The sequence below is a fragment of the Vicugna pacos genome, chromosome 8 (genome assembly GCF_048564905.1).
Source record: "Vicugna pacos chromosome 8, VicPac4, whole genome shotgun sequence".
In the NCBI taxonomy this organism is placed as follows: Eukaryota; Metazoa; Chordata; class Mammalia; order Artiodactyla; family Camelidae; genus Vicugna; species Vicugna pacos.
The window spans coordinates 65,742,010-65,768,131 of record NC_132994.1 but is presented as its reverse complement, the minus strand read 5'-3'; the positions used below and the strand labels follow the sequence as shown (position 1 = coordinate 65,768,131).

The following is a 26,122-nucleotide window of genomic DNA, read 5'->3' as shown; positions in this document are numbered from 1 at the left end:
AATTTTAGCTTCACCTGATTTTTTGTTAATATTCACAAGGAGAACCTAATCATGTATTATTTTCATAGGAAAAATATATACATATTTTAAACTCAAGTCATAACAATTCTTCTTCTTTTCTTTCTCCCTATAGGCTGCCAGACAAAATCTGAGGCCCTTTAAATCCTGCACATAACAGCATGTATTACATAGGTAGGATCTAGAAATTTCTCCAAAGGTCAAGGTTGCAAAGAAATCACATTATCTGAGGGTTCTGTTTCGACAGAAAAGCACTGCATGGTTATCAGGGAAGAATCCACGAAACACTACTTCCAGTAAACTTTCTAACAGGTAAGAGAGAACTCACAATAGATGGATAGATTGACAGGTAGACGGATGGACAGACAAGAAGAAAGACACACACATACTCAATAATTATCTAGATGTATCAAAATACACATCATACTATTGTTTGACCCAGACTAAGCACCAGAGAGAAAAAGCTGCTGCGTTTTCGGAGCTGGTTTTACAAAGGGAGCTGACAGGTCACAAAGAGCCGTAAGAACCAAGCTGTCTTCCATGAATGTGGTAAATACTTCTGTCCTCGAGACTCCTAACTAGATAAAGCATTCTGCGAAGACCAAGCCTGGAACCAGAGAACCTCACCCAGGCCAAATGCCAGTTCTTTTTCCACTCAAACAGCCTGACTTTCATAGGACTCATTTACCGAAAATGAGATAATTTATTTATCTGCCCATTGTTATCCATCTGCTCTTAACATCTCTCCAGTGAAACCTTTTAATGCTCCATGAGCTGGACATCAACTCCTAATCGCAGCCAGAGAGCCAGAGCGCAGCTTTTGGCTTCCTCTTTGAAAACAACAATAACTCTTAAGAGCTAAGTTCTTGTCACCCTTCTTCCATATTAGACCATGGAGAAAACGGTGGAGCGGGCTTTAGTAATCATGTCAACAACAGTGTTTTCTTAGCACTTAGGGTCTTATGGCTGGCAATAGCAAACTAAGAGACCACTGGTTGTTATAACTGATTCCAGGAGCTGGGGACTTGGGGTTCTGTAGGAGCCTTGTGGAGGGTCTCTAAGGACCAGCGGGTTACTGGCCACCTAGAAGTGAAGCTGGCCCACCGTCTTGTCCCTTTACCCACTCCTGCCCTGTCTACAGTCAGAAAACGGCTGCATGGATCCTTAAGTGTAAGTGTCCTTGGCCTAAGGCCAATCACAATATAGAGAAAGAACACCAGCAGGAAGACATTATAGCCCAGGCCCGGCACCTCATACCAAAGCAAGGCTCACACCTGCCTCCAGCACCATAGGCTTAACCTAACTGTGCCTCTGGATTCCAGGGGTTCACCTGTCTCTACCAGCAGGACTTGGCATCCCTCCCTTTGCTGTGCAAATACAATCTTCTTTGTGCATCACTTTGTTTATTTAACATAATAATGACTAACATCTCCTGAGTCCCTATCCTATGCCAGGCTCTTTCCACCCCTGTTCTTATGTAATCCTCACAATCACCCCATGAGACAGGCATTACTTTTTGTCCCGTTTTACTGCTGAGGACAAGAGTGATACCTTGCCCAAGGTCACACCACTTAGCAGTGGTGAATCAGGACTCAGGGCCGGATGTCTCTGATTGCAAAGCCCAAGCTCTCGGTCACTAAGTAGTGAGGTCCCCAATGTCTTAGTGCCACAAGCTGGTCATCAAATGACATTTAAGACTGTTTTTAACAAACCCAATTACATGGAAACCTAAGCATATTTTTAAGTCAGTTTATGTTCATTCATACATTTATTCATCCAAGAAACATTTACTAAAGTTCTGCTATGTCTCATCTCAGCCGCAACAAAGATTCAAGTATCAGGAAGATACTGTATCTCAGGAGCTCATAGTCCAGCAGAGGAGACAAACACACAAATAACCAAAATACAGAGAGATAGAAGCAAAACAATGGAAAAACACTGACAATTCCCCTCTTCCCTACAAAATTTCCCGATTTCTCACCCTTAATTAGATTACCTATTCTTTGATAATTTTCAGAACTACATATTTGCAGCACACAAAGAATTTTTAATTATAATATCTCCTTCACATAAAACTATCAGATTTGTTAAAGAACCAACAACTTACCAATTCTTTGCCCAAAATGTGATTCTGATAGCTAATGTGTTTCTACTTGTTCTTAATTTTTTATAATTTTTGTTTACACAATACTAGTATGAATTTAAATCTCCCAAAGAGTATTATTACCTTCAAAAATTGTTACAGAAAAAATATTTGCAAAAGACATATCTGATAAAGTACTGTTATCCAAAATATACAAAGAACTCTTAAAAAATCAATAATAAGACAACAAATAAACCAATTAAAATGGGCAAAAGGTCTGAACAAACACCTCACCAAAGAAGGTATACAGATGGCCAATAAGCATATAAAAAGATGCTCAACATCATATGTCATTAGGAGATTGTAAATTCAAACAACAGTGAGACACCACTACATACTTATTAGAATGGCCAAAATCTGGAATACTGATAACACCAAATGCTGACAAGGATTTGGAGCAACAAGAAATCTCATTCATTGCTGATGGGAATGCAAAATGATACAACCCCTTTGGAAGACAGTTTGGCAGTTTCTTACAAAACTGAACATAATTTCACCGTATGATCTAACAATCATGCTTCTTGGTATTTAGCCAAATGAGTTGAAAACATATGTCCACACAAAAACTTAAACATGGATGTTGACAGTATAACTGCCAAAACTTGGAAGCCACTAAGATGTCCTACAAGTAGGCGAATCGATAAATAAACTGTGGTACATCCAGACAATGGCATCCAGAACTAAAAAGAAATGAGCTGTCAAGCCACCAAAAGACATGGAAGAAATTTAAATGCATATTACTAAGTGAAAGAAGCCAATCGGAAAAGGCTACATACTGTATGGTTCCCACCGTATGACATTCTGGAAAAAGCAAAACTATGGAGACAGTAAAAATTATCAGTGGTTTTCAGAGGTTGAGGAGAGGAAGGGGAGGGATAAATAAGCTGACATAGAGGCTTTTTAGGGCAGTGAAACTACCCTGTATGATCCTATACTGATGGATTAATGTTATTACACATTTGTCAAAACCAATAGGATGGACAACGCCAAGAGTTGTAAAGCTATGGACTCTGGGTGGTGCATAAATGCTGGTTCATCAATTGTAACGTACCTCTCTGGTGTAGGATTTTGATAGCAGTGAGGCCATGGATGTGGCGAGGAGAGGGTACGTGGGAAATCTCTGTTACCTTTCACTTAGGTTTGCTATAAACCTAAAACTGCTCTTAAAAATAAATTATTTTTTTAATGTTCATTTAAAATTGATTTTATTTTATTTATTCCATTCCTAGTCATGGATTAAATAGATCTTCCCCTGAAGATTTATAATCCTCTCCAATGTCCAGATCACTCAAGTCATTTCCTCTAAATGCAATGCATAAAAAGGGGGTCGGGAAGGGAAACTGAGTCACTGAGACACAGCAGGGTTCAGGACACATACCAAAGTTGGCCATGTAGAAAGAGTAAGTCACACGTCACATATACTCGGCAGCCACAGTGCAGACAGGCTCTCACCGATTCAAACACAATAACATTCAATACTGTTAGTCAACTTCTTAGAGGTCTCTTAAAATAACCCGAGTCCCTCCTCTACTCTCTTTACTAACCACATGTTTTGGAAAAACACCATTAGGGTGCAACTGGCACTGACATTTTCCAAATAAAACATTTATTTCTGAAAATATAAATTGTCTTATTTTTCTGTTGTAAACATTGGTTTTGTTGGCAAATGGAAATGTGAGTAGCAATTATTGTGGTGAGGCAGTTGGAGTGCCTGTGGGGCTTTTTTCGTATTTTCAGAGGCCCAAGGCCACAGTGATGGCGTTCCCATCAGGCCGGAGTCCTGGCAACTCCCTGGGTGCCTTCTGATGGACTTCTTGGCAACAGGACGTGAGCCCATGATGCAGATGTGCTGCTTTGAGCTCTCTGAAAACTCTTCTCTTTTCCTACAACTGTCCATTTGCCACTGGGATTATAAAATCAGTGCCATATATTTATAACGACAGGTTTCTTAGAAGGGTATGTTTCACAGTATTATGCAGACATTACAGGGGATGTTTCAGTCATCTATTGCTGCAGAGCAAACCACCACCCAAAAATGTTACAACAGTGGCTCAAGTGGCTTAAAACAATACTAATTTATTATTTCTCATGATCCTGTGGGTTCTGTTCACAACTGGAGTCCCCCAGATGGTCGCATTTGGCTGAAAAATTGGCTCAGGGTTAAGTTTAACCAAAACACTTGGTTGGCTGGGCCTCTCCATGTGGTCTTAGGATCTTCCTCCAAGACTAGCTGGGTCTGGTCTTTCTTGCAGGGAATCTGGGTTCCAAGAGGGCAAGCCCCAATACGCAAGTGCTTATCGAACCTCTGCTTACATCACACCTGCTAATGTCTCATTGTTCAAAGCAAGTCACACAGCCGAGCCCAGATGCATTGTGGACTGGGGAATGATTGCTCAGGGCATCAATACCAGGAGGCGTGATTCATGTACCAGTCTACCCAGAGGGAGGGAAAAAAATCAGTCTTTGATTATAGTGATTTAATCTAGGAGCAAAGGCATTAAATATGAAAATTGGGCATAGTAAAGGTTTAATATTAATAATAATATAACTAATATGTATGTTGACAGTTACGACAAACTAGGCATTGGACTAAGCATTTCATGTCTACTACTTAATTTTACCCTCCTAGCAACTGTAGAAGATTGGCACCATTGTGAATCCTAATTTTATAGAGGAGAGAACCAATGCCCAGGTGTGGAAGCCAAGAGTAAAAGGCAGGGTTCAGATGAGTCCAATGAGTAACAACTCCAAAGTCCATGCTCTTAATCCCCATGCTATCAGACTTCTAAACAAACGGTATAGAGGTCCCCACTACAGCGACAGTAGCATGGCTTTAAAAATTAACCTTTAACATTACATCGAAGTCAACCATCCTAATTTTCCTAACCAGTGAGTCGGAGTGAGCTCCTGCCGACACAAAGATCCCTGCTGAGCAGACATCTTTCTTCCTTGTCCACTCACCTAGACTTCAGGTCACTGGCTAATTCGTAAGGGCAGATAAAATTGCCAGTCTCACTTAGGACAGGGTACAGTCTGGCCAGGCACCCACCTTCAGGGCCTGGCAATGGGTTCATCCGTGGAGGAGACAGAAAAGTACCAGAGGATCAGCACTGGTCAGACCACCCAGCGCCTGTTGGCGTGATCTGACTCTAATCACGTAACCTCGCTTAGCTTGTTTCTTCAGCTTTAAAGTGAAGCTAATATCGGTGCCTGCCTCAGATAGTTTAGGGGAAGGTTGAATTGGATAAAGCTTACAAAGAGTTCAACTGCGGTCTCTGGTACATAAATAAAAGGTAACTATTATTAGTAAGATTGAGTGTGTTTCAGAACTTCTTTGGAAGCTGCTTTTTCCTTGCAACACATCACACATTCTGAGAGAGACATCTGAGGGGCGTTATTATCTCTGGGGAGGACCTTCTAAGGACTATCAGCAGAGCCATGCAGATTACACGTTAGCTTGCTTATAAGAAATTATCAAAGAAAAGTTTTAAATAAGCTACCTGACTAAGCTGGGAGAAAAAAAAGCAACGTGATTCTCAATAGTATGTGAACCATGTCCCCCGAAGTCATATGTTACATAGCCTGCTGGTTTAGATGTCAGCTCAACCTCTGTCCTGAGAGTAATAAAACTCACATTGCATGGGTGAAGAATCACATTGAAATATGCTCTTTTTAATCTAATATTTTACTTAATTTTATGAATTTTTTGCTAAAAGAGGAAAAATTCAAAAACAAATACTGGATTAAAGAGTTAAATGTTTAAAGAGGCATAAACACTTTTTTCACGTTTCAGAAGCTTAGCATCCCTCACACTGATACAACCACAGACAACCCAAGTCCCATATATGTGACCAGCTGTTGTGTTAAGTTTACAAAATGGAGGTGCCTAGGGAAGTCTCTCATGTTACATAGAAACGCTTCCACTTAGTTCCTTTAAACAGTGTCACAAGCAAAAGGAAACCAGGAACGCTATAGATATGACATTACAATAATGCCTTGCAAATAATCTTCACAATTCCCAATTGCTTGCAGATATCAATGCCTTGTAAAGAGCAAACTGTGTCCCAGAAAGCCTTCGGATGAAATGGGCAGTTTAAGTGCCCATTAGAACGTCTCTTTCTAAAACACGAAAATTTCAGCCTTCCAAATAACGTCTGTTTTGAGTACTTTTTCACGTAGACTCACCTTGAACAAATGAAAGCAATGGAGACGTTCTGGCACAGTAAGAGAAGCAAGAGCTGTAAGTTGGCCAGAACTGAGTGCAAATTTCCCATTCGTCCACTGGCAGCTTTAAGGACCTTGGGTGAGCCCCTCCGAATCACTTTAACCCTTTCTCCCTCATCTGTAAAAAGAAAGAGAATCATATTCCTCCTTCAAGGATTGTTGTGAGGATTAGAAGAATTACTGTAGATGAAAATGCTTGCCACACTATTTGGCACAGAAAAGGCATTTATTAAGTGTTTATTTGTTCTGTCTTCTCAATAGGCTTTTTTTTTTAACCAGTGACCTTCAAACCTACACTGCATTAGAAAAAAGTCCTTATTGAAAGCCTCAGTCATTGGCAAATGTAAGCTTTTACCTAAAAGCTCTACATTAAGGGATTAAATTCTTTACAAATCTTAACAGTGAAATTAGCAATCACCTTCCAAACATGGGGCAGGCACACTAATCATACACTTCACCTTCAATACATATCATAATGCTCTCAGAATGAATCATTAGGTTTTACACCTACATGCATAACCAGGAACTTAATTAAAACCAACTACTATTTTTTAGGAGTACAACAGTTGATCCACAAGTGCATTTGCCATCAAGACTGCCTTGTGAGCTTACTCCATCCTCCACCAAAAATTACAATCACTCTTTTTCTCCTTTTTTTTTCAGGTAAGTGTCGACTGGGTCATTAGTACACAGAGCTATCACAATACACTCATTTACAAAAGGAAAATTGTTGCCTAAGGACTAGAACCCGCTCCCCTGAATCTCCATCCACTGGACACTGTGTCGTATTAGTAAGTCCCTTCTGTGAACAGCCTTAAATCCTTTTTGTGACTTCAGGAACACGGGTGAGAATGGTATAGAGTAGATATTGTGGATTAGCACATGACACCCATTTTCCCCTTCCCGTAGTGTGGTATTTTTTTTTTAAACTGTCAGTTGCCATCCATTAGTTGGTCATGAAATCAACTTACTGGGTCAAGACCAGCATCTCTTAGTAGAGTGGAATAGCTTAGATAAGCTTAGAATTGCACAGCCTAGAATAGACGCCTTCAGGGGTCACCATGCTGCCACGTGAATCTTTCATTTCACTTAGACAGGAGTCTGACAGCGTGTATGTGTGAGTCAAATGAACTTTATCATAGATTATGTCCAAAAGTTTGAAAAACACTGTTCTGGTATGCCTTTCTTTTCCTCTGACATTGGGAAGCTCAGTACTCTGTTTTCCGGAATCTCTCCAGAAAAGATTCCAGGTATGATTTGGGTTTGGCCAGTCAGATGCCCCAGTGCAAGATTTGGAAGATGGCAGTGGTCACACCTCTACTGCCACAGCTATTTCTGCTAGCAAGCATGTCACGGACACTTTGGGTCTCCTGTGGCATCATTAGCAGTGATCCCAGAATGCAGTCACATCATCTAAGGCTCAAGGCATCCACTTCCTGGCCCAAATGGCAGCAGCTGATGGGAGGTTCTGAATTAGCAGCAGCAGGGGAGGCACCCCGAAAGGGTGGCTTCCAGAGCTTGGTCATATCGAAGAGATTCTGAAACCACTGGCTTTCGGGCTGTAGCAGTAGCAGCAGCCTTCTTGGTGGCTTAGTTCAGTGATGGGCCTTTGGGAATTGCCAAGGAAATTTCAACCTCAAGTCTATTTCTTCAGCCTTCACATGATTCTGTAAGCCACTCACTACCTTACAACAAATCCCTTCTTGTTTCAGCTACTTGGAATCACATCTATTCTGTACCCTGTTGAAACTGACAGGAAATGGAAAAAATTAATATATATTTTTTTATATTCAACATTATACTGGAATCTAGTTGTGAATCCCCATAGAGGATCCTGGAAAGAAGGAGAAAATCAAGGGTCCTCTATTACCAAGTGATCAATACACCAAGAGTGAGTGATTGATAAAATCACATGATAGAAATACCAAAACAGCTTGGTAACTTTGTAACTAGTTGCAAAGAGAATGAATACATCTGTCTTAGGTCAAGTTTCCTAGAAAGACCCTGAAATGGGAATTGGGAATTGCACATTTAGAACAAAACCTGTAAGAAAAGAAGAAAGCAAGTCTGGGCAGAGGAAGCAGTCGCTTTGTGACACAGCTGCAACAAAGACCTCAGCTGATCTTGCTGGGAAGGCAGGGGGTAGTTCAAACCTGTGATGACCCTACATAACAGTCCTGCCTGAGGGAAGAAGACGAGGCTTTGCAGTCCCACACTGACCAGTCACTGGATTCAAGCTGCCCTTGGAAAGGGTCTGTGACCCAGGATGGAGTAGCTCCCTTCAGCCAAGGGCAAGTCCTGGCAAGGGACTCAGTTGTAGGTTGTCAGGAGCCAATAGTTCTGGGCAACTGGACAATGCCTGCTTCAGTCCTGAAGACGGGACCTGGGTGGCGAACCCCAGCATCTGCTCAGAACCCAGGAAGTTTTAGCATGTCCTGCAGTTTCCCAAATGTCTTGTGAAGACATTCAGCCCAGTCCATACAGGAAAACAGGAAAGGTGGGTTCTCGGTATATAAATGACTTTCAGCATGACTGTAACAATAAAAATCTATTTTTCTCTTAGCAATACATCCAGCTAAGCATGTTTTTCAAATAGAGCTTTGTGAGCCAGAGAGCACGAGTGTAAGCTTTGTCCTCTACCTTCTGTTTCCAGAACCAATGGTGGATACCATTGCTCCACTTTTATTTATGGACCATGCCACCTTGAGTAGTAGCATTTTTAATGCCATCCTCTACCCTACTTTCTGCTAGGTCAAGAGGTAACCACAAGGCAGTTTTATGAAAAGGAAAACTCATGGGACCAGGACTCAGGAAACTTAAGGCCTAGTCCCATCGCTCTCTCCCTCCCATTTCCATAAGTTTGCTTTCTATGTCCATGAGTCTATAAGCTCTTATCATTATTAGTCATCTGCCTGCTTTAAAATTACTCATACAAATCATCATGCATTGGGAACCCATCCAATCTGCATACAGTGTATGTTTGGGTGCATAAAGAGAGGAAGAGCCAGCCCACTTCAATATTCAAACTCTGTTCCATTAGTTGATTCACTCAGACGTTTAATGAATGTTCACTGAGCATCAACTATGGGCCGAACACCAGGCTCACAACAAACAAGCCTGCAGGAGGCAACACGGCTGAAAGTGAATACAGTGGCCTTGGAAGTAAGCATAGCCTCGCTTCCAATTCCAGCTTAGGTGGCTGTAACCTTCATTTCGTTGAGTCTTGTGTTTCTTTGTCCACGAAAGGAGATATAACCACAAGGGATTGTTATAAATAAGTGCTGGTAGAGTTACGCACAAGACACCAGGGAAACCCATAGGTGGGTGGCCAACCCAGCCTCAGGATATCAGGGAGAACTCTTTGGTGGGGGTAACATCCAAACATCTTGAGACCCTAAGAATAAGCAGGAATCAGTCAAGCGAGGGAAGAAAAGACAGACAGTCCAAAAAGTCAGCAGTTGCAAAGCTCTGGAGGAGAGAGAGAACTGGAGAAACTGCAAACGTTGTTTTCTAGACAGTCTGGCGTTCATAGAGACAAAGGGGAGGAAGAGAGCCTGTGTGCCACGCCAGCAAGGCTGGCCTCTAGCCACAGAGCAGTGGGAAGCATTGATGGCCCAAAGCACAGAGTCATGGGATCGTATTTGTATTTTTAAGGGATCACTTTGACTACAATGGAGAAGGGAGGGGTCAATCCCTAGTACCAGGAACACTAAAGCAGAGACTGAGGGAGTTAGAGATAATGGGGTGTAAATGACTGCGGGGATAATGAGGAAGGAGAGACTGGGAGAGGTGAGGGAGGAGGTGGGGGGTGGAACAGACAGGACATAACCACATTCACTGAGCTCTTATGATGCCCGTATTCCAAGCCATGCCCCTTATACACGTCAGCTCATTGAATCGTTGCAAGGACTCTATGAGGAAAATACTCTTGTTATTCCTATTACAGTCTTGAAGCACTTTAGGGTTCCAAGAAGTTAATCAAGCAGCCCAAGCCACTCAGGAGAGCCTGTATTTGAAGCCCAGCCTATTTTGTTCAAATCCTATGTGTGTCCCCACCACACCCTACTGCATACATTGGTGTGGAGATCAGGACAAAGTTCCTATGTAGAGAGATGAAAGCTGGCATCATCATCGCACAGAAGACACCTAAAGCCATGAGACTAGGTGGAACTGGTTAGCGATATTTACAAAAATGATATTAACTAACATGCATTGAGTATCCCCTCTGTCCCAGGATATTTTCTAACACCTTTCCATTGTTTAATCCTTACAGCAATTTTCAGGTAGTGTTACTAGTTCCCTAGGGCTGCACTAACAAAGTTCCCACAAACTGAGTGTCTGAAACAAGAGAAATTCACCGTCTCACAGTTCTGGAGGCCAGAAGTGTGAAATCAAGGTGTTGGCAGGGTTGGTTCCTTCTGAGGGTTGGGAGGAAGAACCTGTTCCATGCCTCCCTCCTAGCTTCTGGTGTTTTGCTGGCAATCTTTGGCATTCCTCAGCTTGCAGCTACATCACCCAGTCTTTGCCTTCATCTTCACATGGTGTTCTCCTTGTATGTGTCTTTCTCTGTGTCCAGATTTACCCATTTTATAAGCACACCAGTCCTGTTGGAATAAGGCCCACCCTGATAACTTCCTCATAACTTGATCCACTGCAAGACTCTATTTCCAGATGAGATCACATTCACAGTTACTGAGAGTTAGGACTTTAACATCTTTGGTGGGGGGGACACAAGTCAACCCATAACAGGTAGATATTTTACATCTATTTTACAGATGAGGAAACTGAGGCACAGAGAGATAAGTAACTTGTCTAAGGTCAAAGGCTAATGCACTGGAGAGCGGATAAAGTGTGGGAAAAGGAGACAAGGGCAGACCCCGATGGAACACTTACAGCCAAGAGACAGACACGAGACCTGACTTCTATGACCCCAGCAGACTGGACCAGAAAAGGGAGCCTGATCCAAGGGGAGCCAATGCGCAGGCTTGTCACTGGCCTACAGTGTGCAAAAGTGCTGCCCCCAGGGGCACCTCGCACTGAAGCCCGGCTGACCGAATCAATCAAGTTCTCCCTCCGCAAGGGAAACACAGAGCGAGAGCAGTTCATGGGGGGAGCAGAAATGACGAGATGTACAGAAAAGCCAGGAAGTACTAGAAAACACAGACAAAGGGAAGCCCAGAATAAGCAGAAGTAGCTGCTAAAGGCGGAGAGAAGAGTGGAGGAATGATGACCATCTTGGCAGAAGCAGAAGCAGAAGCAGAGGCAGGGAGCTGAGTCATCATGCCGTCAAAGGACACCAGCGTCCGTGAGACAGGCAGGAGGACCCAGCCATGACAGCAGCGTGGTGCTCTGAAGTTGGCACTCCAGTTCTTGGACTCTCTACTTGTTCCAATGTATGGGACGTGTGGCTGTTCTTCATTGAGTTCCAACTGTGAGGTCAAGACTCCCACCCACACTTATCCTAACATAATCTTTTCGTTTCAATTTTCTTTCTTATAACCTTAAAACAATCTAACTCAACCATCCAGAGAGGTAGGAGAAAAAGGAGTAGAATGTCACAGGATGGGAGTTAACGCAAGAGGACATTTCAAGAAGGAAATGGTCAACTGTATCAAATGTTACAGAAAGATCAAGTAAGACAAGGACTTTAAAAGGAACAGAGATTTGCTAACAAAGATGTGAGAGCTGGATGAGTGGAGACAGAAGCCATGTTGCCATGGATGATGGCATGGATGGGACGTAAGACCAGAAAGACAGCAATGTAAGCCACATTTTCTAGCGGTTCAACTGTGACAAAAGAGAGAGAAATAAGGCTGTAAGTTGTGGAGCAGAAGGAGTGATATTTTTTAAGATGAAAGAGATTTGGACATATTTAAATGTTGATGGAAATAAGCCATGAATGAAGGTGAAGTTGAAAACATATGAGAGAGGAAAACAACTAATAGGACTAAGTTGCTGTGGATGCAAGTGGCAAGGCAGAGGGAATAACCTGAGACAGGAGGAGGGAAGGAGGGAAGGAGGGAAGGAAGGGTGTGCACACACATCGCTATGTCAGGATCTGATATTAAAGGTGTTTCCTGTAATGGCTTCTATTTTCTGGGTGAAATAGGAGACGAGATTATCTGCTGACAGTGAAGAAGGAAGAGACGAGGCAAAAGCCTTGAGGGAAAGAAGAATATCTGCAACCATCATTTCGGAAAATGGCAACAAGCTCTAACTGGGAAGATGGCATGGGATTACCAGTTAGTAAAAGAGCTCAAGTGAGATCGAAGGCCATGGATTTGGCGTACCACTTAGCTGTGCTTTTATGTGATTTCCTCCAGTCTCATTCAGTGGGGCAGGAAAAACAGCAAAAACACTGGTAGTTGAGATTAATTCCAAGTAGAGGACAGGAGGGCAAGGGAACAAGGAGTTCAAGGTGCTTGGAAGAGAATGATTGAGGAAATGCACCATAATATCTAGGCTGGCTCCAGATAGAGTGAAGACTGGCAAGTCTAGGAGGGAGGAAATATGAGGACCAAGGGATCTCAAAGAACAGCTATTTGGGAGCAAGAGATAGAGTTCTGGGATGGTAAGAGGCTATGGAGAATTTAAGATTTCAGAGGTGGAGAAGTTCTAGGTGATTCTGGTCCTGCGTTTGACCATATGTAATAGATGCGTGTTGTGTCTGCCCAACTTCTCTTTCTTTGGGGAACTTTTCCTCTGTTGTTACATGGGGTTCTGGTTGAGCAGATTGTCCTGGAGCTTCACCCTACTCCATCCTCACTGCAGGGGTTGGCATGGGATGCAAGCCACTGAATTCGTCCTTCTGGCTACAGCGATTGGCCCAGGGTGGGTATATGACCCAGAAGAGATGATCAGATTCTTCTCTGAGATTTCTTCCATGGATGTCAGAGGCAGAGAATCTCTTTTTCTCGGCTCAGTCTCTCAGCTGTGAAGACCTTGTATCTGCGTGTGACTGTCTTTCTTGGCAGCACAGAAAAACCCTCCTCCAAAAGGAGAAAGTGAGTCCAACAGACAAAGACAGCAAATCAAGCAGAGATGAAAGCTAGGTAAACGCAAACAGAATCCAGATGACAAGGCTGACTCCCTGCATCCAGCCACGCTGTGAAGTCAGTCTCCCCCTGAATCATTCAGCTGAGCTGCCCCAAATCTCTTTGCTTAAGGCAGTCCACACTGGATCACTGGAAATTTCAATCTAGGGTGTGAGTGGCCGAAACAAAGAGAGGTAAAGATATGAGAGCTGAAAAGGCCAAGAAACTAAAGGTAAAATGTTGCACGGCTTTGCTCTACGGGCATTAAAGTCATGTAAGATAAAGGCAGTACTTGATGGGAGTGGGGAAGCCATCTTTGAGCCATTTCAACAGTCTTCAGTAGGAAGAATAGACAGGACGTTAGCAGGTAACCGCAATGAGGACCAGAAGAAAGTTATGTGTCAGTTAGCAGGAGCCTCAAAAGAACGATGGCTTTTACACAAAGGCGAAGCAACAACAGTATGGAGGCTGCAGAGGGGAAAGAGCAGCACACAGACCCCACTTGATGAGGAGACGCTAAGTGGGGCGCGCAATAATACAGATAAGACCGCTCCTGCGTAAACTGGGCGGAGCCCTCCCCATCAAAGGTTTTGTGACCATGCAGTGCTTCCCCAGTGAAAATGACAACTTCAGCCCACGACCCTTGACCTGGAATCACTCACTGTTCATCTGTAAGACAGACTATAAGGTAAGACAGACTATAAGGTAAAACCGGAAATTTAGATGGATCAGGTTTCGCTTTGTTTTCCTAACTGAGACAGTTTAGGCATACATTTAAGTATCTCAGACAATGACCAGAATAATAGCCTCAGTAGCAATGATCACTCAAGTGATTTGGTAGAAGAGTTTATGTTAAATATTTTAGAACTCTATCTAGAAAAATCACATCAAGTGAATGCATTTTATTGGCCAACATAAAATATACATGGATACGACAGAACAAAATCTCACACAAAAATGTGAAGCTGGCCTGCCAACTCTGGAACGAAGGCCACAGAGGGGAAACTGACAGCCAGCCGGCACTTCAACAAGGAGGGAAATGGCTTTATGAAGGGATTTTCAATTTGTCCAAATGACTAATAGTTAATGAGCACAGGGACACATATACAAGACAGAATTTATTTTTCATATCCCAGTCTTTCCACCAGAAACTCCTAAAGATTATATTCAAACATTTTAAATATTTCTACATGTATTAAAGATGGTTGTATACATGCTTGAGTCATAGATTAGAAACATTATATAAATATATATTTGGATAAATGGAATGTAATTTTGTATAATAAAGAGAAAGTACAGGACTAATCACTATGGACCATTTCAATCTCTTACATGAGTCTGGAAATATTCATGATAAGTCAAAATGGAAAAATAATATGACAGTTTATGTTTTTAAAGTGATGCTGTCATTAAGTACCTTTGAAGAGTGTCGAAAATAAATTCACAGAGAAAATTAAGTGAAATTCATCAAAGATTGTATTTGGAAAATGAAAACAGAGAGTGTATCCAAAATCAATCTGCCCCACCCCTGGGCCCGCCCCCCCCATCAATGACTGCTTTCTGTGGCCTGGGGGGAGCAGTCACTCAGCAACTCTATCCCCCAGAGACCCAAACAATGATGTCGCCTCCCTCACTCCAGGTGAACATGGGTCCAGAGCGGCAGCCACTGCATCTTTGGAGCACGTGGAGGGATCTCCAGAGACCACAGACCTTCCCTTGGGAGAACACACAGCTGCCTCCCCTGCCTGTTGCAGATCCAGTTCGCATCTTCAGTCAGGGCTGTGCAGTAGCAAAATGTTCCTTCGCATCAACCCTGCGCGCAATGGAGAAAGCCAGGTAGACATGACCACCCCCAGCAGAGAGGCTTGGTCACACTTCTTCCATGTTGTCCGCCATTCAAACTGTAAATGTCAAACTCACTTCCATTCTTCTAGAGTTTTCATTTTCTCTTAATGTAATCTGTTTTTTCCCTCTCCTTTAATCAGACACTGCTGCTTTTTTAAGGGGCTATAAGAAATATTCATATGGTAGAAATAAGACAATCACCCAAAAGAGAAACATGTTTTTCTTGGGAATTTAAGAATACGGTTTCCTGAAAAATATTTGTGAAATAGAAATTTAAAAGGAAGGAAGAAAATGATAGAAATTCATTATAAAATCATGATCCTGAAAAGGTATCCCTGCTGTCAGTACATGTGACATATTGGTGAAAAAACGGTAGGATTTCTTCATCTTATGGGTATTTCACATGAAAAAAGTTACATTTTTAAAGTACTCAGCTCTGTGCACACATTGAAAATCACCACCAAATACGATCTGGTAACAACATTTAAAACACGTACTTTTTTCAACAGGACCTCAGACCTATGTATGTTTCATCCAGATAATTAGGTGTATTGCTTTCTAACGTCATACAGGTCACGCTCATGAATCTCAGTCACTTTTGACTTCAATTCTTGCTTGTACAGATGTTTTCCTTCCTTTGTGATGCAGGCAATTTCCACCAGAATCACCGGACTTCAGGAGAGAAGGGAGGTCTGTGAAGGAGCAGAGAAGGCCTAGCCTTTGATACAGAGCCAACGTGCTGCTCACTCTGGTTCTGTCACTAACTGCCTGCAATCGTAGGCAGGGAACCAAGACCACCTCTCTGAGCCCCAGGGAGACTGCAAGATGAAACCATTCAAGTTTCTCCACATTGTTATTGCGAGAATTAAATTGGGTAGTCGAGCCCCTGACTCATAATGGATTCCCCATAATGTTAATTCCCTACCATCATTTCCCATTCTGGGTATGCAATCTGGTGGAATTCACCTGGGTCCCAAAGTGCTAGCAAATAAAATAATCGGTGTTTTTAATGCCAAACATTTACCTAAGTTTGGCATCTCTGAGATCCTTACTCTGTCATCAAAGTGTACAATATTCACACACTGATGAGATTTCAAAGGTTTGGGGAATTTGTGAAATTGAGGATTGTGTCCTATCTCGTAGCTCCATCTCCCTCAAGAGATACGGTGTTCAATGAAGAAGTTGTAAGTGGCCTTGTGGGTGCCTGTCTTGCCTTGAAGTCACATCTTTGAGGCAGGCACAGGGGACAAAGTGATGCTGATGTGAGTGGATCAGTCTCTCAAGACATCTGATGACTTCATAGTCAGGAAGAGCGAGACTGGTCACGTTCAAGCCCAGCATCTGAGAAACCACCTCCCTGAAGTCCATCAGCTGCAAGATCAAACAGAACCACAGTAACTGAGACAACAAATGTTCCAGTGCCGCGAGACCAGACGCAACCGCAAAGCCTGTGGAAAACAGGTTTGCCTGAACTAGGCAAGTTACTCACTCTCATTACTCTCGGATTAATTCCCTCATTTATTAAAAAAAAAAAAAAGACGGCTCTAAAAGAGAATGAAATAATGCCATTTGCAGCAACAGGAATGAACCTAGAGATTATCAGACTAAGTGAAGTAAGCCAGAAAGAGAAAGACAAACACCATGTGATATCACTTATATGTGGAATCCAAAAAAAAAAAAAAAAGACACAAAAGAACTTATTTATAAAACAAACAAACTCAGACATGGAAAACAAACTTACAGTTACCAAAGGGGAAAGGGGTCGGGAGAGGGATAAATTTAGGAGTTTGGGATTAAAGATACAAACCACTATATACAAAATAGATAAACCGCAACATCCTACTGTATAGTACAGGGAACCGTATTAAATAGCTTGTTATCACCTATAATGAAAAAGAATATATACACATACATATATATATAAAACTGAATCACTATGCTGTATACCAGAAACTAATACAACACTAAATCTTCAATAAAAAATAAAATAAATAACATGTATTTGAAAATAAAAAAAGAAGGCTAGCCTACTAAATCACCTCTAAGATCCTTGCAGACACCAACCGTCATCAATTCCACAACCACTTTTCTGATAAGCCAGTTAATGTGGTATCAGCTACGGAGTCAAGAAGCCCAGTTAAGCAGCTATGAATGAGACTCCGACCCTGGTAAGACTCCATTTGCTCACTTCCAGGGTGAATAACTGACCACATACCTACCTCCCAGGGCTGTTCTGAAATTTGGATCAAATGAAACGGTGACCATGTGTGTTCCGCATACTAGGAAATGCTTTACAAACCGTGTGGTTGTGTCTGTTGGGTGACAGTGCTTACGCGCTGGAATGTTAACTGGTCAATTAACCTCTCAAAACTAAAGGAAGAACAGATGGCAAAAAAGTATGAGCCAGTGAAAACGGAGGACTTCTAAATGATCAAATCACATCACACAGACTGCCACCTCGCAACCCGTAACACTGGACGCTCTGGGACAATTATTTGTCCATCACAAAGGGGAAAGTGGGAATTCTGGGGTTCGAGAAAATGGTTGAAAGGGGTGCCTTGCACCCCTTCAGATTCTTCTAGAGTTGCTCTGATTCTAAACAAAGGCAGAAGCTGATCAGTGAGAGACAGCTGGGCAGCCCCTGCTAGAGGTACCTTCCATTTTAGAAAAGGTGTGATCCAATCCGAAGACAGAGGTTTCATCCATTCCAAACATTCCCACCATGTGCTGATTCACTCCCCGACCTCCTTCCTAGGCTGAGTCCAATTCAGGAAACACAACACTCTCTGAAGCCCAGCCTCCCTGATGAAAAAGCTTTCCTCAAACTTTTCCACCCCTTTGAATGTGGCCAAAGCTCTTAACTGCTGAGAGGTTCCCTCTGAGACCACTCACTCTGAGAGCTTGGCCTTCCTCAACTCTGCCTGACACATGAGCCAAAGCAGAGGCAGCCAAAGAGAAAAAACTATCCTAGGATCAGAGTCCACTCTATGCCCTCGCGAGCTTCAGAAAGAGAAGGAGATGAAAGCCAAAAGCAGAGGTCAGGCTGCCCAGCACATGTTTCTTTCTGCCTGACCTCCTGATGGGCTCACCAGATAAAACTCCTCCTTGCAACCAGCGGGCGCATGAGGACTGTTTTATGGTTTACATCTGCGCTTGGTTGGCCATCAGGTCTGGGTGCCACTGTTTAAGCTCTGGGACTGTTTCCTGCAACTGATCTCTGCTAGAGATAAAATCTGCCCCCTGAGGCTGAAGCCCTGGACAATGTTAGAAGATCTGGGATAACGCAAACTTCAGAGGCCATCGGCGAACGTAATAAAAAACCTCTCCACAACCAGAACCTGGCTTCTCACAGGCTTTCTGTGTCTTTGACAAGAAAGTGTTTTTCTTTGCTATAGTTGGTGCCATGAAAATGTGAATTTTTTTCTTAGTAGAGTAAATCATAACGGTTCTTTTAATGCCAAAAAGATGCTAGAGGGCAGAGACATGTTGAATTGATACGGAAAGCGTTATAAAATACTTATGAAGAAATGTATGGATAATTCTCAAGTTTTGAATCATCCTCTTTTCTAAATAGAAAGGTTTCACCACCAGATTTCTACGCACCTGCTTTTCTCTCTTTTCTGCTGCTTCCAGAGACTTTTTTAGTGTCTTCATTTCACTGGTTACCACTTCCAGCATGTTCCTGGCCCTCTCGTTACTCTCCTTAGCCTCATGCTCTGTCGTATCCAATTCCGACTGGACAGTTAGAAGCTTCTTCTCAGCTTTCTCCTTCATCTTTTCCAGTTTGTCTCTGGACTTACTTAGGTCTTCAATGGCTTTGGTCTGTTCCAAAGTTTTAATCTAACAAGTCAAAGAGAAAGCTGATAATTTCTTCTGCATGTGCTGAGGAAAGTTGTATAAACAAGATAAATCAGAAGTCAGTGAGATTCATTTAACAACTTTTCTATGAATAAAGAATGGAGTCCAACCCAGTTACACAGACTCTGCAGAGGATATATGCTGGATGAATGTGTCTGAAGACAGTTATAGTTTATTATAAACGACATATGAGAGTACCCTTGTTTGGAAAATCAATGAGATGAAATGGTAGGCAGCGTGATTCAGGGGTAAAATATTAAAATAAAGTCCCCTGCTACTCACACACAGACTCTTAATGAGTGCCATAGGTCAAGCAATTTGTACTTTTTACCCCTGTCAAGGGGTCATTCCTGGTACTAGAAACATTAGAAAGAGCAAAACGTCTCCCATTTTGGTGATTTACCACAGGGAAGCCCCACCTAAAATCCCCTCAGCAAGTCATCACTGCTGTGTGAGACATCAGCAACTTTTCAGAAGAAACATCTTCTGCCTTTAACACTGAGTATGGGAGGTGGGAGGTGGGAGGCGGCCACAGCATTCACTGCAGACAAGAGAGAAGGGTGGTAGCTGTATCTAAGAAGCTGCCCCAGGATCTTAAGGCCAAAACAGCATCCTGAAGTATGAGGCACATTTTCTTTATTAGCTTAATATTTTAAATTGCACCAGATCCACTTACAAAAAGCATTTGAGTAAAAGGAACGAAATTTTGATACTATAACACAGATGCACCTTGACGACATCATAAGTGAATAGGCCAGATAAGAGGACAAATATTGTATAATTCCACTTACGTGAGGTATCCATTGGCTAATTCACAGAGAGAGAATACAGAGCAGAGGGTACCAGGCACTGGGGGGCAGGGAGTTCTTGTTTAATGGGCACAGAGTCTCAGTTTAGGATGATGAAAAAGTTCTGGAAATGGATAGTGATAATGGTTGCACACCACTGTGTATGTACTCAATGCTGCTGAATTGCACACTTAAAAGTGGTTAAAATGGTAAAAATTTTATGTTGTCTATATTAGCCACAATTAAAAACAAAGAATTTGAGGCCGTTTTGCATAACTAGACACAAAATTTTTAAACTGACCATTAAAAGAAAACGTGAATGAGCTACCACTTCACCACTGGGATGTCTAGAATCAAAAAGACAGGTGATAACAAGTCTTGGTGAGGATGTGGAGAAATTGGAGCCCTCAGATACTGCTGGTGAGAATGAAAAATGGAGTAACTGCTGTGAAAAACAATTTTCCGGTTTTCAAATTGTTTAGCACAGAGTTAACATATGACCCAGCAATTCCACTCCTAGGCACATACAGCCAAGAAGACTAAAAACTTATGCCCACACAAAACCTACACACACATGTACACAGCAGAACTATTCATAATCATCAAAAGGTGAAAACAACCTATGTATCCATCAACTGATGAGGAGATAAACAGAATGTGGTACATCCATTCAATGGAGTATTATTCAGCAACAAAAAGGAATGAAGTACTGATACATGTTACAACATGGATGCACCTTGAAAACATCATGCTAAGGAAAAGAGGTCAGTTACAAAAGATCACTTATTCCATTTATAAGAAAGGTCCAGAAAAGGCCACAGGCTGATGGGAACAAAGAATGGGAAGTAACTGCTAAGGGGTACAGGGTTTCTTTTTCAGGTGATGAAAATGTTCTGAAATTAGATAGTGGTAATGTTCATACAACTCTGTGAATATACTACAAAACCACTGAACTGTACATTTTTAAAAGGGTGAGTTTTATGGTGTGTGAATTATATCTTGCTAAAGCTGTTCTTGGAAAGTACATTTACAAAGAAGACTTTAAAATGCATCCAAAGAAATTACTTTGAAATAAATAAAGAAGTACACATGGGATGTGCAAAGAACAAAGACCAGAAGAGTTCTGAATTTAGTTCTGAGCGTCCTAATGGTTGAGACAAGCCCACAGGCATATTCTCAAAGAGAAAGCATAATTCTGAGTTTTAATTTTGTTGAAAATCATTTAAAGGTCACATATGAAAGTAATAAAAATAAAAGATGCCAAATAATAATGAGTGTTTGCTATCTTCTCCCTTCCCCTTTCATCACATCCCCTCTTTCCTAAGAAGGAAGGATTCTTTCTTGCTGCATCTACTCCCATCCTGTGGTCCCCAGGACGGAATCTGGGTGATGGGGAGAGTGTTGGGAAGAAGGCTGATAGACTAAATTGACCTACAGAATAAAGAGCTGAGAGAGAAGTGGGAAGAAAGAATGTAGGTTAACTAGGCTGCAGGAAGTACTTTTCCAAGAAACTTGGGGTGGTGAAAGAAGGACTAGTGAGGAGATATAGGTGTCCTGTAGTAAGGAAATAAGAGAGAAAGAGAAATGGAAAAAGATGTTTTAAAATACTGCGAGTCCTGATGAATGAAATCCTCCTTTTTTTCTGTTTTTTTCTTTCTTTTTTTTTTGAGTAACAATAATAAACCAACAATTATCATTTAGTTGCTAGGCTGCTGATTATTTATTGATGAAGGATTTTGAGATTGTTATGATTTACCTAGACTACATTTGGAGGCTACCGTCAGAGATTAAAATCTTGACCGCATCTCAAGGTTAGAGTGCATCTTCACAGAGCCAGACTTCCAGAATTATGGTGCAAGGAGCACAAGCTGACCTGACCTAAACTCTAAAGGACCCTCCAACACTGCCGGAAAGTCAGAGGAATGCTAGGAACTATTCTAAGACTGGAATTATGACATGACGTGGAGGAAAAGGGACTGCTGGGGATATGGATGTCCAGCTGGAAAATCAGATTTATGCTGTCTGTGTGACTTCACTCAACTGGGGAAGCTTGAGTCAAGTACTACCAAAACTAGAAACATGTTTTTACCTACTATCACCCACACAGCCTCTTAACAAACGAAATTCCTGTCCAGGCAGAGAGGAAGTTGATGGCAGACACACTGGGACAAGTTCAAAACTTCTGAACTGGTTCCACACAGGAGAGAGGAAATCCCTTGGGGAACTGACAGCTGCTGTGGGACATGCAATCGAGAAGATGTGAGAACAACTGCTGTAACTTAGGAAACGGACAGGAAGTAAAACGCCAGCAGCAGCTGGGGGAGGGGACTCTTAGTCAGCTTTTCAGTCAATGAACTGAACATCTACTGCACCAGCAAAACAAGCACTGGAGACAAGGAAGTGGGACCCACGAAGAACAGGTCTGCCGGGGCTGACCTTGGAGATCCTTCACGGATTCCAAGTCATCACAACCCATATTTGAATATGGACTGTATACTACACACCAGTATGTTAGAGTATTCTCTCAACGTTGATTCCCGAGTGTAACGACTGTACTGTGACCACACAGAATTCTCTTGTTCTTAAGAGATAACTGGTAAGTGTTTAGGGGTGAAGTGTCATGATATGTGCAACTTACTCTCAAACAGTTCCTCTCTCTGTCTCTCTTCTCTCTCTCATTAGGCAAAATATAACAATCAGTAAAATGTTCACAATCTACATGAAAAATAAAAGGATGCCTGTTACACTATTCTTGCAACTGTCCTATAGATTTGAAATTTTTCAACATAAGAAGTTGGGAAGGGGGCTTTCCCATGCATGATCAATATATGTATAATGTATCCTATCAGTAAAAAAAAAATGTGGACTATATATGTACATCCATTTGTAAATTATATGTACATCCATTTGTAAATTATATGGACAACTGCTCCAAACAATATACTCTGTAGATTATCAAACATTCTACAAATAGGGGACATTAAATGGGCAAAATCAGTATCAACTTTAAAACAAAGTTGCCTCCCTTTAAAACATAAAGATCCCCTTCACATGCCAACCACCTCAGTGCTGCAGAGAAAATATGGGGCAAAGTGAGAAGCTTCTGGGATTGCTATGTTGAATTAAAAACCTCATTAACAGAAGAGAAGATACGGCCAGACTTTCTGCTCAGATTGGAAAAACACTTACAGTGGGCCATCTACCAAAGGAGATGGAACACAGCTTGGAGAGTTAGAAGCACATAAATCAAGTTCTAATGAGAGGAATTTATAGCCAAGAATTTCTGAAAAATATGAGACTTTATCACAATCCTGAGGGCTGCCCGAATTCTTGCTGTCAGGGAAGAAGTGGTCAACTCCAAGCCAAGCCACCAGAAGAGAACTGGGAGCCAGCAGTGGGAAGAAGGGCCCAGCCTCTAAGTCAAACCCAGAAAGCAAGATGGTTGGGGCAGGCGGTGGGGAGAAGGGGGGCGGGTAGGACTAATCTGTTTGTTCATCCAACTAAGAGAGCTTCTCAAATCGAGCCCAGAGTTCACCAGAGAACTATGCCCCTGATTTTTTTTCCAGTGGGACAGAGATGGTCATAAACAAGACCAATGTGCCGCCCAAACCCCAGGAAGGACACATAAGGCTCCGGGTGTACTTTATTTCTGGTGAACACCATATCTAGCGTCCTTGAGGGAAAGAATTTCAAATCTTGTGAACAGTTCTCTCTCTGGTTATAAAGGCCAAAGGCCCTGAAAGACAAGATAATTAAATTTAAAATCGGATGTGTTGAATCCACCAGAGGATCGAAACTCTCCAGCTGGAGGGTTTTCAGGAGACTGCATTGAAAATACGACCCTGCAGGAGCCAGGCACTGGCTCTCAAAAGTGGGTGGGACAGCAGAGAGGGAGAGTGACCCAATGGCCCACAAAGATGCTACACCCTTCCTCAAGGAGCCACAAAGATTGAACCAGAGGAAACCGCAGCAGAAATCAAAGGAAGATGTTCAGCTCTGCAGTCTGAGTACACCTCCGCCACTCCACACCCCAGGAGCTTCTTTCCTACAGCTTCTGCCTGATGCTTACATTCAGCGTAGGGAGACTTCAGGGCAATTCAAGGTCAATGGATCTACATAGTCAGAGCTGAGTTCAAGATGGTAGATTGGGAGAAAAAATATAAAGAAGGGCTGCACTGGCTGGATTGGAGAAAGTTCTGGAGTGTGGGAGGAGCATGGGCGGCAGCTATCTTGTGTGGGAGAGATCAAGAGAGTTAGAAAGTAAAAGAGATCTTTGCTGCTGGTTAAAGAATGCTACCTCCTTTTAGTGTTTCCTTGAGAGACTACAATGAAGATAACCATGGCTTCCCACTAGTTTTTGGTGGTCTGGCTGCTGATTTTTGACCACAGCTCCCTACTTAGATTGGGCCACATGGTACAGGATAAAAGCTCTCCACCAAATATCTATTATTCCTTTCTTTATCATGTCCCAGAATAAAGACCTATTTCTCAGGCTGACTTCATCTAAGCGAGATCCAGGGGCTAAGTTCCGGCCAATGGAGAAATAAGAAGTGTTGTATTGTTCCTGGAAAGTGACATACAGGGTGTCCTTCCACCTTGCCTCCTGCCTGCGGCTGGAATGAGTCCACAGCCCCAGCAGCTAGCGTGCACCAGAGGCGGCTCTGAGGAGGAAAGTCAGTGCTAGGACGGGAAAGCAGGAGGACCGAACGAGCCAGGATCGGTGATGACCGGGAGCCATCCTGCTAAACACGGAACATCTACTTCCATGCTTCTTTACAGTGAGAAAGAAAGAAACATCTCTCCTGACCAAGCCACTGTTACCACGGTGTGTTTCAATCCATTTAGCAGCAACTCATCATAACCAATGCTGGCTATGAAGCAACACAAAGAACTGGAATTCTGCCACCATGATTTCAGTGCCTGCATTTGCATTTGTGCATAAAGCTATGGTTGTGCCAGTCAGTAGTATGATTTTAATGATCCTAGGTTAATGAGGAAAGAGCAAAGGTAGAGTTAATACATAATGTGTTCCTGCCAAGTGGAGGCCAAATTATGTCATGATGTATGTACAAAGTATCTGGAATAGCAAAATAAAGCGCATGGTAGAATAATTGCTCTGTCCTTGGACAACATAAACTGTAGGTGTGCCAATCTCAAAAGGACATGTACCATGAGGGATCGGTACTGCACATTCTTATTAATGGTGGTTTTAGTAAAATAGCAAAATCTTGCATATTGAATTAATATTGCTAATTTTTTAATTCTATTTTTATACTTTGTTTTGAGTTCTAAATTGGTTTGGATTTTATAATGGTAAAGATATAGTGAGATCAAGAAATTTCTATACAGTGTTAAGTTTGTACATATATAAGCAATATTATAATAAAATAATTTTGACTCAACAGAGGGAAGGGAAATCTATGAAAGAATATTTTTCTTTCAGAAAGAAAAATGCCATATGACATCATTTACATGAAGAACCTAAAAGATAATAAGAATAATAATAAGGACACAAATGAACTAATTATTATTTTGATTTCTTGAATATGTGTAAGCACATTTAACTGTTCTTTATGATTGGGTTACCACATTCTGCTGATTCTTATTTTGTAGTTGACTTTATTCCTTTGATAACTATGTAAGTTTAAAAGCTAAAGATCTAATCTGTTCTTAGAAACAATAATTAGTACACACATGAAAACTAAAAAAACTGTGCAGTATACTGTGTATATGTATCTACATGCCAAATAATGTGTATGTGCAGTCAAACTACAGTTCTACATAATAAAACTGGAAAAACAAAAAACAAAAAAGAAAGGAATGAAGTTTTCCTCATCTTAAAAACCATTTTAAGATGCATTTTTCCCATTATGCCATGTATAAGAGGTAATCAATAAACATTTATAAAGGGAAAAAAAGAATATTTTTCTTTCAAAAAGGGATTTCCACAGTACTTATGTTTGCCTGCCAAATTAAAACTTAATAGTTCATCTGGATCTATTTTTCCCTGGTTTAGAATTCAGGGGAAATTTACTACATGGATCTTAAAGAGGAAGACGTGTATAACCTGGTAGTCCAGTTCTTCAACCACATTTTGCAACAAACAAAAATGCACACAAAAAGTCGCACACAAATGTTCATAACAGCCTTATTCATCATAGACAAAAAAGCATAAACAATCCAAATGCCCATTAAATACTGAATAGATAAAT

At 41.8% G+C, this 26,122-nt stretch overlaps 2 protein-coding genes across 4 annotated transcripts in view; both read right to left on the bottom strand.

The window, feature by feature from the left end:
* ESR1 (estrogen receptor 1) overlaps positions 1–6,435 on the bottom strand; it is a 378,297-nt gene extending 371,862 nt beyond the window's left edge. The window contains exon 1 of the mRNA XM_072966053.1: positions 6,347–6,435. The gene's annotated coding sequence lies outside the window, so the exon portion shown is untranslated. The remainder of the gene's footprint in view (positions 1–6,346) is intronic.
* A 9-nt stretch (positions 6,436–6,444) lies between these two features.
* The window catches only part of CCDC170 (coiled-coil domain containing 170), an 87,774-nt gene continuing 68,096 nt past the window's right edge, over positions 6,445–26,122 (bottom strand). For 2 of the 3 annotated variants that reach the window (XM_072966049.1, XM_072966051.1), the window contains 2 exons: positions 18,868–19,104; positions 16,268–16,635 (listed from right to left, as the gene is read on the bottom strand). In XM_072966049.1, the coding sequence (XP_072822150.1) occupies positions 16,435–16,635; positions 18,868–19,104 (438 nt within the window). In that variant the 3' untranslated portion in view covers positions 16,268–16,434. Of the gene's footprint in view, positions 6,504–16,267; positions 16,636–18,867; positions 19,105–26,122 lie in introns of those variants that run through there. The other variant, XM_072966050.1, reaches the window with a different exon arrangement.